The sequence below is a fragment of the Lemur catta genome, chromosome 21 (genome assembly GCF_020740605.2).
Source record: "Lemur catta isolate mLemCat1 chromosome 21, mLemCat1.pri, whole genome shotgun sequence".
NCBI lineage: Eukaryota > Metazoa > Chordata > Mammalia > Primates > Lemuridae > Lemur > Lemur catta.
The window spans coordinates 28,162,304-28,175,846 of NC_059148.1; the positions used below are offsets into that span (position 1 = coordinate 28,162,304).

Below are 13,543 nucleotides of genomic sequence, written 5' to 3' on the forward strand. Positions count from 1 at the left end.
GGAGAAGGTCTAACATATGTGGAATTGTTTGTTTTTTCCTCATTAGCCTTCTGATGCAGAGAGAGAACTCGTTGAAAATATCGAGAGCATGTGGTCCGATCTGTTTAACGAGTCGGTGAATGTGGAACATGCTCTTGGGGGTATAAAGAGAACGTTCACAGAGGTACCTTTCAGATTTCGCTTTCAGGGTGAAGATGTTGAAAAGTGTATTTGGGCTAAATTAATGTGACCTCGTTTTCCTCAGATTACTCGAGGTGAAATAGCCAACTACCGGGCTCTGATAGAGGAGTTTTCAAAACGGTTTTACAGCCAAGGGCCTGGTTCTGTTGGTGAGGATCTCGATAAAGGTAAGAATATTCATGTTGGTCTTACTGGGCGGCTTGAGTACGTTTTGCTTAAGAATTTTACAGGAGTGTAACGGTGTGGCCTCCCACCGGGGAGACAGAGATTTCTGCTGCAGATCGGACGTCTTAGACGCCAGCGTCTGCCTTGATAAACGCAGCCTGTATCCTTCCACGCTCTCACTGCTTTTCTCCAGTTACGGTTGTCCTTTAGACTGAGGACCTTGACTGCTGCATGTTTGTCCCCTGCCCTTCAAGTCACACGGACTAAAAGAGTGATAAGATTAAAAATACTAGCATTCTTATTCTAAAGAGAATTGGATAAATACCATGAGACTGGTAAAAACCAAAGATGGCTGGGGATTCAAAAGAAACAGGACAAGTCTATTTAGAACTGCCTAAAAAAGACGTCTTGAAAAGGTTGTATATGTATATTTTTAAACTTGCTTCGTGTATTGTTTTTTTTAAAAATTTCATTTCAGCATATTACGGAGGTACAAATGTTTAGGTTACATATATTGCCTTTGTCCCACCCGAGTCAGGGCTACAAGCCTGCCCATCCTGCAGACGTGCGCACCACACCCATTAGGTGTGAATTTACCCATCCCCTCCTCCCCCCGAACCTGCCCGACACCCGATGAATGTTACTTCCGTATGTGCACATAAGTGTTGATCAGTTAGTGAACTAAAAGTAGAACTACCATTTGATCCAGCAATCCCGCTATTGGGTATTTACCCAAAGGAAAAGAAGACATTCTATAAAAAAAGACATCTGCACTTGAATGTTTATAGCAGCACAATTCATAATTGCAGAGATGTGGAAACAACCCAAGTGCCCATCCATACATGAGTGGATTAATAAAATGTGGTCTATGTACACCATGGAGTTCTACTCAGCCATGAAGACAGTGGAAGGTTGCCTTTTGGATGGGGGACTGTGAGTGGTGGTGTAGGGTCCCGATGGCCGTTGGAGTTGGAGAGAGAGTGTGGAATTGTGAACAGAGTGTGTAGGACAGTTGTCCGTGCGGTTACAAAGGTCTCAAGTGAGGCAGCGAAGGATGGGTGATGGAGACCAGATGGAGACCAGCTCAGATTCCTTTAAAATGGCCTCATTTCTCGAATGCTCTGGGTGTGACAATTTGAATTTTCTAACTAGGGGAGACAGCAGATGCCCTTGGCCTTTGGTTTCTGTTAGAATGATGGCGTGAGACAGTCTGGTGATTCTACGTTTGTTTTCCCACGTGGCTTATGTGGATGGAATTATAATTTGTGTACATTGCTCATGACTTCTTGCTCAATTTTATATACCTTAAAATTTTATTTATTCCTCCATCTTCATGTTTATTTACCAGGAGTGGAACTTCTAGGCGAGTTCGAAAGAGAGCTGGCCAAACACGAAAAGAACCGCCAGGAGCTGGCCAACGCCGAGAAACTCTTCGACCTGCCTATCACGATGTACCCGGAGCTGCTCAAGGTGCAGAAGGAGATGAACGGGTTGAAGATGATTTACGAGCTCTACGGAAGCCTGAAGGTGAGCGTCCCCAACAGGCCCAGCGCCACCGTGGGCAACGCGGGGCTTAACTAGGCCCCGTGGACTTCGACGCCACCATAGTGAAGAGCTTGGGTCAGATTTCGCAACAATGCTCATTTTTGCTGTAGAGAGGGGACCGGGAAGTGACTGCCCATGGGTACAGGTTTCCATTTGGGGTGCTGAAAAAGTTCTGGAACTAGATAGATATTGGCGAGAGTTGCCTAACCTTGCGCATGTACTTGATGCCATGGAATTGCACACTTTGAAATGGATCTTGCTATGTTGCCCAGGCTGGTCTTGAACTCCTGGGCTCAAGCGATCCTCCTGCCTTGGCCTCTCAAAGTGCTAGGATTACAGGAGTGAGCCACCACACCCGCCAGTAATAATATTTTCAAAGAGCTGAACGTGACCAAGGTAAGAACCTGCTCTTCCTGTCAAGTGACATTTCCGAAGGGGTCTTGTTGATGGCACCATTTCTTGCATATTTCTAGATTGCAAAGGAAGAATGGTCTCAGACCCTCTGGGCCAACCTCAACGTGCAGTTTCTCCAGGACGGAATTGAAGGTTTTCTCAAGGCTCTGAGAAAGCTGCCTCGGCAGGTCCGCAACCTGTCAGTGGCCTACCATTTGGAAGCGAAAATGAAGGCTTTCAAAGACTCCATTCCTTTACTTCTTGACTTGAAACATGAGGCGCTAAGAGACAGGTTTGTTTTGTCCCCTGCCAGCTGATGGGAAAGTGTGGAAGGAACTTTTAGTTTAAAACATGTCCCCTCGGGACCTTATCTTTGCTTAGATCTGGGGACAAGGAACAAAGTTTCAGCAATGATGCTTTGCTATACATATGCAAGAAACAGTTCTGTAATAGTCCTTCTATAAGATTATCAACCACAAGGATTCTTTTAAAAAAAATAATCCCTATCAGGTATAAAGCAGCATTTGCAGTTGCTCATTTGAAGATCAAAAAATATATATAGATAGAAAGGGGCCTAGAACAGGCCTGTCCAGCAGAAATATCATGACAGTCACATGTCATTTACAGTTTTCTAGCAGCTACGTTAAAAGCTCAAAGTGAAACAGCTTCAACTAATTTTAAGAATATATCTGAATGAACCCAATACATCCAAAACATTATTTCAACATATAACCGACGTGCAAATTGATTCCTGCGATATTTTGCATTCTTCTTAAAAACGGTGTTGAGATCAGGGTGTGTTCCCCACCCACGGCATCTGTCGCCTGCCCGTGGGACCTTACTGGGTGCAGTTCCCTGGGTTTAGCCAGCGGGACTTGGGGAAATTTGGGGAATAAACTGCCACTGATGTCCTCATAGTTCAGAATTCTATGAAAGGAGTTTCCATAATGGGACGTGTCCCGTGACTGAACTGGCCCCTAAATGCGGTCCGCACGCAGGGGTAACGCTGATGCGCTTTCAGGCACTGGAAAGAGCTGATGGAGAAAACAGGCGTCCATTTTGAAACCACCGACACGTTCACCTTGCAAAACATGTTTGCGATGGAACTTCACAGGCACACGGACGTCCTCAAGGAGATCGTCACCTCGGCTATCAAGGAGGTCGCCATCGAGAAGGTGAGACCGTGGCCGGCGAGCAGCCTGCAGGAAGCATTGTTTTTACTCAGAGAGAAGAGATATTTGCTCTCGTACCTGTCGCTTTAGGAATAAAGAATTACACGTTGTAGAAATAGGATTTCTGCCTCAGTTACATTTTTTATTGCTCCTGTAGTTTTATTGGCATCTATTTATTATAGAGTCATGACTGTTCGTGGTAGAAAAATGAAAAAACCCACTCATAATCCTACCACCTAGGGATAATTATAATTAACATTTTACTGTATATCTTTTCCTACTTAAAATTGCATGAGGGATCCGCACCTGTGACCCAAACACCTCCCGCCAGGCCCCACCTCCGGCATTGGGGTCACATTCCAACAGCAGGTTTGAAGGGGACAAATGTCCAAACCGTAGCAGTATGTAACACGCGTACCTGGCACACAGCAAATGCTTGATGAATGGCTATTTTGCCATGACAGAATCTCGACTTTTCAGGAAACTGATCCAGGACTCTGGTCAAATTGCCAGTCAAAGTCAAGCAGAGGAAGTTGCTGTCGGGTTGCGTTTGTCTTTCTGATTTGTGTGTCTGAATCATTCTTTTTCTGTTCCTGACCAGGCTGTGAAGGAAATCTTGGACACATGGGAAAACATGAAATTCACTGTGGTCAAGTATTACAAAGGCACGCAGGAGCGAGGCTACGTTTTGGGCTCTGTTGATGATATTATTCAGTCCCTCGATGACAACACTTTCAACCTGCAAAGCATCTCAGGAAGCAGATTTGTGGGGCCTTTTCTGCAAACTGTTCACAAATGGGAAAAAACACTTTCTCTAATAGGGGAAGTTATTGAGGTGAGAGAAAAAGACCCCCCCCCCAAAAAATGGATTAGAGCCAATTCATAGCAGGAAAGAACTTCTATATGAGAATATTTTGTGCTTAGAAATGAATGATGCTCTTTCATACTTTTGTCTTGGTTTATTTTGGGGAGAAGAGTGCATGATTAGAGGAGCTGATCTGACTTTTAATTTCAATGAACGATTTTTGGTTTCCAAGATTCGTAATTGGTTCTTTTTTATATGTCTCTGTTCTTCTTTAATACTGTCCTGTTCTTGTTGCAAGGATGCTTTCACATCCTTTGTTACACAGAAAATTGTAAATGTGGCCGGGCGAGGTGGCTCACGCCTGTAATCCCAGCACTCTGGGAGGCCAAGGCGGGTGGATCGCTCGAGGTCAGGAGTTCGAGACCAGCCTGAGCAAGAGCGAGACCCCGTCTCTACTAAAAATAGAAAGAAATTATCTGGCCAACTAAAATATATATAGAAAAAATTAGCCGGGCATGGTGGCACATGCCTGTAGTCCCAGCTACTCGGGAGGCTGAGGCAGTAGGATCGCTTAAGCCCAGGAGTTTGAGGTTGCTGTGAGCTAGGCTGACACCGCGGCACTCACTCTAGCCAGGGCAACAAAGGGACACTCTGTCTCAAACAAAAAAAAAAAGAAAAGAAAATTGTAAATGTGTTTATTTTAAAGTCCTTTTCAGATTTCTCTATACTTTTTATTTTCTCAGGCAAGAATTTTCCTCCTTTTTTGTGTCTGTCAGCTATCTCTCATTGTGGTGGGTTTTCCTCTGTGTGATTTTGATTATTTTTAGTTTCATCGCACATAAAGTTTTTTCCTTGTGCTACATCACTTTGTCATCTGCTTTTGCAGTCTCTCTAACCTGGCTTGTCACATTGGGACACACCAAAGTCTTCCATTAGGTGCTTTGGGGCCTTCCTCCTTTGTGGACAATATTAGTCCAGACCCTCTGTGAGCAACCTAGGCTCATTCCACCATTTTCGGGTGGCTGCCATTTTTCCTGCCCAGACCACAGGCAAGCACCTCGTTCCTGGCCACAGTCAGAGCTTTGGGTGGGCTGATGCCCGGCCTGGTTCACTGGCTGGAAGTGTGACTCCGGCCCGGGCCTCCCATCATGCCCGGGCTTCCTTGGCTTGCTTTTGTTTATTTGTCTATGACTTTGTATTAGCGGAAGCTCTGGTGTAGAATATGCATACAGCACTGCTGTTTTCTTTGCTAGCTAAAATTTTTGTTTAATCAGTGAAGTTTATGTAACATAAAATGAACCATTTTAAAGCACACAACTCAGTGATAGTTAGTACATTCACCACGCTGTGCTACCACCACCTATAGTTCCAGAACATTTTCAGCAAGCCAAAGGAAAGCCCAGTACCCATTAAACTGTCATTCCCTCCCCATCACCCACTGCCCCCCCCAGCCCCTGGCAACCACCAGTCTGTTTTCTGTCTCTGTGGACTTACCTACTGTATAATAGATATTTCACATAAACGGAGTCACAAAATACGTGGCCATTTGTGTCTGGCTTTTTTTCGCTTAGCATAATGTTTTTGCGGTTCATCCACGTACATCAGTACTTCGTTATGGCTAGATAATATTTGATCGTATGCCTAAACCACATTTTGTCTGTCTGTCCACTAGTTGATGGGCATTTGGGGGGTGTCCCCCTTTTGGCTGTCGTGAGCAGTTCTGCCGTGAGCATTCGAGTACAGCTGTTTATTGGAGTCCCTGTTTTCAATCCTTTTGTGTCTAGTAGCAGGACTGCGGGGCACGGGGTGCCGGGCTCACTTTTTTCATGGACTTCTGCATGGCCTGTGCTTGGTGGCTGTGGGTCATGGGGCTCTACCCGCTGCTCATAACTAGAAATTTCCTCCCTGTCCTGGGCTGGCATTGAGCGTTTCCTTTTGCTTTTGAGTGTGGCCATGTAGTTTTAAACATTTAGTTATGTGTTCTCCGGCACGCTGTCCATCTGGGTGGAGGGGGAGCGGGCCACGTGAGTCCTCACTCCGCCGTCTCGCCTGGAAACCCCTCCCGCCCGAGTCGATTCGCATCTGTCCTGTGTCAAGGTGGGGCTTGGCGTGACAGTCCTTGAGGTGCCCGTAACCTCTGCTGACACGAACGTCTTGTGCATTCACAGATTTGGATGTTGGTTCAGAGGAAATGGATGTATCTTGAAAGCATTTTTATTGGCGGAGATATAAGATCACAACTTCCGGATGAGGCCAAGAAGTTTGACAACATCGACAGAATATTTAAAAGGGCAAGTGACTGGCGTCTGTTTTGGTCATGAGAGGAGGACAGTGCTTTGAGATATTTTTATTTTTGTATTTGCATGTCATATTTTCTCCATTAGTAGCTTCTGAATTTTTTTCTGTTATTGTATATGACCTTAATCAGTTTAGTAAAAATTTCAGAGCCGGGCACGGTGGCTTGTGCCTGTAGTCCCGGCTACTCGAGAGGCTGAGGCAGGAGGATCCCTTGAGACCAGGAGTTAGAGGTTACAGTGAGCTATGATAGCGCCACTGCACTCCAGCCTGGGCGACAGAGCAAGACCCCGTTTCTAAAAAAGAAAAAAAAGAAAGAAAATGTGTGTTTGATATTTAGTGGCTGGCATATTCCATTGAAACTTTTTAAATATTTATTTTTATCATAAAAGTAATATTTGCTTGTTTAAAAAATTTTGAAAATGTAAAAAAGGAGGAAAAATGGTTCTATCACCTTCATGGGACCACTTTAATTTGTCAATTTATTCCTTTTATCTTTTTCCTATGTGAATAGGTTAAAAAACATAATGATAATCATATTGCGTACAATTAGTATAACTTATAATTTTATCTTAATATTGTGAGAAACATTTCATATTATGAAGCCATCTGAGAAAACATTTTAATGGCTTTATATGCTATTCCAGTGAGTGGGTTGACATTAGTTTAGCTGACTGTTCTGTAGTCATTTGACCTTTTGTTTCAGCAGAATTCTTTGCTTGCATAAATAACGTGCGGGTTTGTGCCTAATGCTTTTTCCATATTTAGGGTGAATACCTTAAGACAGATTGTTGGAAGGCAAATTGCCCATGAAAGGGTACGCTCATTTTAACATCCTTTCCAGACAGGGCTGTGGCAGTCGTCACTGCTGCCACTAATTAGCGTGGCTGGGACTGTAACCCGGACCACCCACCCCCAAAGCCGAGTCTCTGCTGTTAACGCTCAGCCGTGCTGTCGTGCCGTTCAGTTACGGGCGGCGGGTCACGTTTCCGTCCGCTCGACCTGCTAGAGTTGATAATTGTTTCTTATCCATTTGCATAAGCTCTTTTTTGAAAAACTTAAAAAAAATACACAGCAAATATCGATTCATTATAGAAGAAGTTAGAAATTATTTAAAAAGCAAAGAAAAAAAAAGAAAGCCAAGAAAAATAGAAAAAAAATACTTACCACTCCCCCACCCGAGACAATCATTTTAACAGCTGAGCGTGTGGATTCCCAGAGTGGCGATTCCCGTGTAAACCTACCGATACGTATCGATAAGGAAGGATTCCACAAAGCACCATCCTCCTTGCCAATATAATTGGCTCTTTTCACTCAACATTTTTGACGTATTTCAATAAACAAACAACTAAGTTGTCACTTGCAGCAGATTATTTACCTGTGTCTCTGCTGTTGGACGTTTCGGCGATTTCTTTCTTTCTTTTGTTTTTTGTTTGTTTTTTGCCCGGCTAGCGAGCGCTGCAGTGACCATAGCATATGTGCAGACTGTTGGAAGTGCAGCCGCTGGCTTCGGTCATGCAACAGCTGCTGGCCGAGCGCCGGCTGTGTGTGCGGCCTGTCGTGGGTGGGCGGGACCCGCAGGGAGCAAAGCAGATACAGCGCCTTCACCGAGCAGCTGGCCCTGTAGTGGGAAGATGGGGAAAAACCCCAGGAAATAGTTACATGTATAGTACGCTGGAAGGTGCTATAGGTGTGCTTGTTTGAAAATTTGATGGCTTTTGCCACCTGGGTCCCCCACCAGGCTGTGGCACTGGGCAGTTTGTCAGTTTTGTTCTCTGGTGTGCCCGGGCCCTGGCGGACGCCTGTTCCAGGGGCAAGAATAGCGTGTCTGCTCACCTTGCGTGGGGACAGTAACAGTGTCGCTGCTCACCTTGCGTGACGCTGCCCTTCTGTCCCCGTGCAGATCATGGGTGAGACCTTGAAAGACCCGGTGATCAAGCGCTGCTGCGAGGCCCCGAACCGCCTCCAGGAGCTGCAGAACATCGGCGAGGGCCTGGAGAAGTGCCAGAAGAGCTTGAACGACTACCTGGACTCGAAGAGAAACGCTTTCCCCAGGTTCTTCTTCATCTCCGACGACGAGCTGCTCAGCATCCTGGGCAGCAGCGACCCGCTGTGCGTGCAGGAGCACATGATAAAGGTGGGCGCCGGCTCCCGCGCGAGCTTCCCAACTGCAGGTGGGGCTTCCCCGGTTCCCTTTGCGAGGAGCTCCGCAACCCTGAGGTTTAGGACTGTGCTTTGCTGCTGGAGTTTTCTTCTGAACATGAGCCTGACGATACTCAGTCTGGAATGACACCAGCCTCAGCTCTTTCTCCACAGTCCAAAACTTTTTTTTTCCTGAGAAACCAAAGAAATACAGACATATACAAAGGCTAATATAATAAACAGAGAGGCAGTAGAGGATGGTGCTTTAGTGCAGGAACTCTGGAACCAGATCGCCTGGGTTCAAATCCCGGCTCACCACTGAGTTGCTGTGCGACCTTTGGCAAGTTACTTAACCTCTCTGAGCATGGGTTTCCTCGTCTGTAAATGGACATAACCCTCATAGTTACCTGTTTCAGTGGAGTTGTTATAAAGATGAAATGAGTTAATATTTGAGAAGTACTTAGCAAAGTGCCCGCCTTTCGATGGTGGCTAAATAAGCTTATCCACCACTGACGTCTAACTCCCCAGCCCGGGCTGTTTCCTTACCCTCCTTCCTCCTGCACGCTCCACTGGGGCCTATGTCTGGATTCCTCCTCATGCCAGCAGTGCTAGAGAGTCTGTCTTCTTTTCATTTCTTCTTTTAATCCACCACCGATCCCGCACGGTGCCGGGTGAACGCAAGCACCCAGTCCCTGTCTGTGGAGCGCAGACAGCCGGGTGACATTCGGTGTGCGACCCCGGCCGCCGGTTGCTGTGGCTCGCGTCCCGGCAGCTCTGCCGTAGGAGGGAGCGTCGAGGGCTGGTCTTTGATTTCAGAACGCGGTGACAGTATGACAGGGTGGTCTCTGCCGCTGTATTGCAGATGTACGACAACGTAGCATCACTGAGGTTTAACGACGGGGACAGTGGGGAGAAGCTGGCGTCCGCCATGATTTCAGCGGAGGGCGAAGTCATGGAGTTCCGGAAGGTCATCCGGGCCGAAGGGCGCGTGGAGGACTGGATGACGGCGGTGCTGAACGAGATGAGAAGGACTAACAGACTCATCACCAAGGAGGCCATTTTCAGATACTGCGAGGACAGAAGCAGGTGAGGCCGTGCGGGGGGAGGTGGGCGGCTCCCGCCTGTCGGTGGGCAGAACGGAGCCGTTTCCAGGGTTTGGAGATTGGCTGACTTTGCACAGCAGGTTTTCTTTTCTCGCAGTAGCTACTAACCAGCCGGCAGAGAGCTGCCTTCAAATGCCCCCCCTGGCGCAGGCGAGCTCCCTGGCAGCTGGTGGGAATGCGAATTCTTGGGCTCCACCCGCACCTGCTCTCGGGAGCTCTGCACGTGGGGCCGGGGAGAACCACTGACTTATGAACCAACAGCAACCAGGGGTTCAGTAGGATCGACTATGTGTATGTAAAGTTTTGCTAAAATATTTAATGAATTTTAATCAATCATTCTTGAATTGAAAAATGCAGCTTTTATGAAGACTGGGCTGGCCCTGTGTGCACTCACCTAGAGGCACGTCCATACGGATTATTAAATGAGAAAAGCAAGGTGAAGAGTGACTTCTATCACAGAAAGCATTTTGGGAGAAGCACCAGTCACAACTCCTTCGTCTCCTGTGTTTGTCTATAATTGATCAGGTCTGGCGATAACGGAAGTGGTGGGTTAGACTCAGGAAGTTACAACAAGGGCGTGGTCAAAGACTATGAAATTCTTTGTTGGAACATTTTTACAATAAGCTCACAATACTAAGTCATTCTGAAAGCCCGTGCGGAAATATTTTACAGTTTTACAGTATTTTTAAGCAGTCAGGAGCCTGCGGCATTTCCTTGGAGGCGGTCACTGGCCTGGTATTTTACTGTCTAGGCAGAGGAATCTTCTTGTCATTTGCTTACCTACACCTTTACTTTGCCGTCCCCAGTCCAGGGCAAAGAAACAAAGCCCTGATGGGCCTGTTTCCGGCGCGAATCCTTGGGTCGGCCAAAGTCTGTAAAAGTGCGTTTCCTCCGCAGAGTGGACTGGATGCTCCTGTACCAGGGCATGGTGGTGCTGGCCGCCAGCCAGGTGTGGTGGACCTGGGAGGTGGAGGACGTCTTCCGCAGAGTGCAGGAAGGGGAAAAGCAGGCCATGAAGAACTACGGCAGGAAGCTGCACCGGCAGATCGACGAGTTGGTGACGCGCATCACCACACGCTTAAGCAGAAACGACAGGAAAAAGTACAACACCGTGCTCATCATCGACGTGCACGCCAGAGACATCGTGGATTCTTTCATAAGAGGCAGGTGAGAGTCTTCCGAGGCCACCCGCGTTTCAAAACGGACCCTTGGGTGTTCTCTGGTCCCCCTCAACGGTCCCCCTACCCGACCCCGCATTTCTCGCCGCCCAGCATTCTGGAAGCGCGGGAGTTCGAGTGGGAGAGTCAGCTGCGGTTTTACTGGGACCGGGAGCCGGACGAGCTGAACATCCGGCAGTGCACGGGGACCTTCGGCTACGGCTACGAGTACATGGGCCTGAACGGGCGGCTGGTCATCACACCCCTCACCGACCGCATCTACCTGACACTGACCCAGGTGACCGTGGCCCGGCGCTCGCAGCTGCCGCGTCCCTTGGGGCTGTGCGTTTTCCCCCAAGTGTGATGGTGGCGACTGACATAGTTAAGGGAGATCAGGAAAAGATGTTCCCTTCGGAATATAACCTGATTGTCACCGTTTGGGGTGGGGATGTGAGTGTGCCCATCACTGGGGACCATTGGGGCGTTGGCCTCGGGGCGGGCACCAAACAGTTTGCATGGGCTGCTCAGTCCCTGGGTCACTGGTCCGTATATAATGGGGGGGTCGGCAGAGGTCAGTGGGAGAATGCCGACATGTCAAAGGGGGTGCTGTCAGGGGCCGAGAACGCCATGCTTTTGCACGTCTTGTGACGGCTTTTATTCCAGATTCCAAGTGAACAGCCTTGGAATAGAGAGAGTGTCTCCGTCCAGGACGGAGGGCAATGAGATAACGTGGCTGTCCAGGCAGGGTTTGGGCAGGTGTGCGAGCCACACCTGTGACCCAGACTGCAGGTGGAGAACGGGCAAAGCCAGTGCTGTAGTCGGAGGGTCTGACCAATAGTGTGGAACCAATGGTGTAGACCCCAGTCTGGGTCCGAAGGCCTGGGAACCAGGAGCGCCGAGGGTAGAGGCTGATGGGGAACCAGGAGCGCCAAGGGTAGAGGCTGATGTCCCAGCTCAGGCAGCCGGGCAGTCAGTCCAGCCTTCCTCCATCCTTGTGTTCTAGTCAGTCTCCAAGGGGTTGGACGGGGCCCAGCCACACTGGGTGGGGCCGTCTGCTTACTCAGTCTAACCCTCACAGACACACCCAGGAGCAACGTTTGGCCACCTGTCTGGGCATCCTGTAGCCCAGTCAGGTTGACACATAGAATTAATGATCACATGGTCTACACACACACACACACACACACACACACACACACACACACACACTCACTCACACACACTCTCTGCACCTGTTGTCACGGTAAGGAATTTGGCAGTGACCCCCATTTCCTTCTGTGCGTCAGAAAACATGTTTGCCTCCGGCTTATCGCAGGCGCTGTCCATGCATCTGGGCGGTGCCCCTGCCGGCCCAGCGGGCACCGGCAAAACCGAGACCACCAAGGACCTGGCGAAAGCTCTGGGCTTGCTCTGCGTCGTAACCAACTGCGGCGAAGGCATGGATTACAAAGTAAGGCCGGGCTGTCGCCTCGGGTCCTGTCTCGGTAGGCAGAGAGCGTAAAGTGGGTGGGACATGGCAGGAAGGCATTTCACCTCGCTATGACATGGTGACAGCTGCAAGAATGTGGTAGAAACCCTCTGACCACCACAGTCCCAGAACTGAAATGTGCCTGTGTAAAGATTCTGCTTTGTCAGCGGCGTGCAGAGCAGGAGTCCCAGACCTCCCGGCCTGCGGGGCTCGGGTAGCTGATGTAAAGGAGTAAAGCAGCCGGCAGAGGCAATAGGGAGTGGTGGGGTCTGTGGCCAAGTGGAGAACAATGCTCTAAAGGAATGTTGCCGCTCAGTTTGATTAATTATCACTACTTGGGAAAGTGGTCCCAGCATTGCTAGATTTTACAGCATTTCAAGAGAAGCCAAAAGTCTGGCATTTTACACAAAAATCTCAATTTGTAAAATCCCTAGTGGGAGCTGGGCCATGAGAGGGGCTTGGAAGTCTTGCCAGAAGGATCCATCTGTGGGGGTGGCTGGCTGGCTGCTTCACTGTCAACCCGACCATCTCGTTGTTTGCTTTGGTTTAGAAAGTGTATCCACAAATGTGTTGCTTGCAGTTTTAAAGGTGGAAATCGCCCTTGTCCTGACATTTCTTTCACTCTAGGCCGTGGGGAAGATTTTCTCTGGCCTTGCGCAGTGCGGGGCTTGGGGCTGCTTTGACGAGTTTAATCGGATCGACGCCTCTGTGCTCTCAGTTATCTCGTCTCAGATCCAGACGATCCGAAACGCTCTGATCCATCAGTTAACCACGTTCCAGGTGAGGACAAGCGGGAAGCCCGCCCGGATCATCTCCCCAGGGTGGAAACTTGCCCCATGACCTTTGCAATGTCAGTCAGCTGGTGTGCAGCTGTCTTTCCAGACCAGACTTCCTGGAGAGGGTGCGTCAGACTTTTGTTTTCCAATTGAGTTGGGTGGGATTCCCCAAATTATCATCACTGATGATTAAAGATTTTATTTTATTTTTTATTGCAAAATATTAAGGGGGGGTACCAATGTTTGAGGTTACGTGGATCGTTTTTGTAACGCTTGGGTCCTGGCAGTAGGTGTGCCCGTCACCCAAATAGTGCTCATGCTACCCACTATGTTGGAGTGTGC

The 13,543-nt window shown here is 48.4% G+C and overlaps 1 protein-coding gene across 1 annotated transcript in view; it reads left to right on the plus strand.

Annotated features, from left to right (window-relative positions):
- DNAH10 (dynein axonemal heavy chain 10) overlaps positions 1–13,543 on the plus strand; it is a 101,249-nt gene that overhangs the window by 29,675 nt on the left and 58,031 nt on the right. Inside the window, exons 22-34 of the mRNA XM_045534988.1 lie at positions 47–163; positions 245–347; positions 1,694–1,872; positions 2,364–2,575; positions 3,305–3,458; positions 4,057–4,290; positions 6,429–6,551; positions 8,459–8,692; positions 9,560–9,783; positions 10,698–10,967; positions 11,072–11,255; positions 12,273–12,407; positions 13,053–13,205. Coding sequence (XP_045390944.1) covers positions 47–163; positions 245–347; positions 1,694–1,872; positions 2,364–2,575; positions 3,305–3,458; positions 4,057–4,290; positions 6,429–6,551; positions 8,459–8,692; positions 9,560–9,783; positions 10,698–10,967; positions 11,072–11,255; positions 12,273–12,407; positions 13,053–13,205 — 2,322 coding nt within the window. The remainder of the gene's footprint in view (positions 1–46; positions 164–244; positions 348–1,693; positions 1,873–2,363; positions 2,576–3,304; positions 3,459–4,056; positions 4,291–6,428; positions 6,552–8,458; positions 8,693–9,559; positions 9,784–10,697; positions 10,968–11,071; positions 11,256–12,272; positions 12,408–13,052; positions 13,206–13,543) is intronic.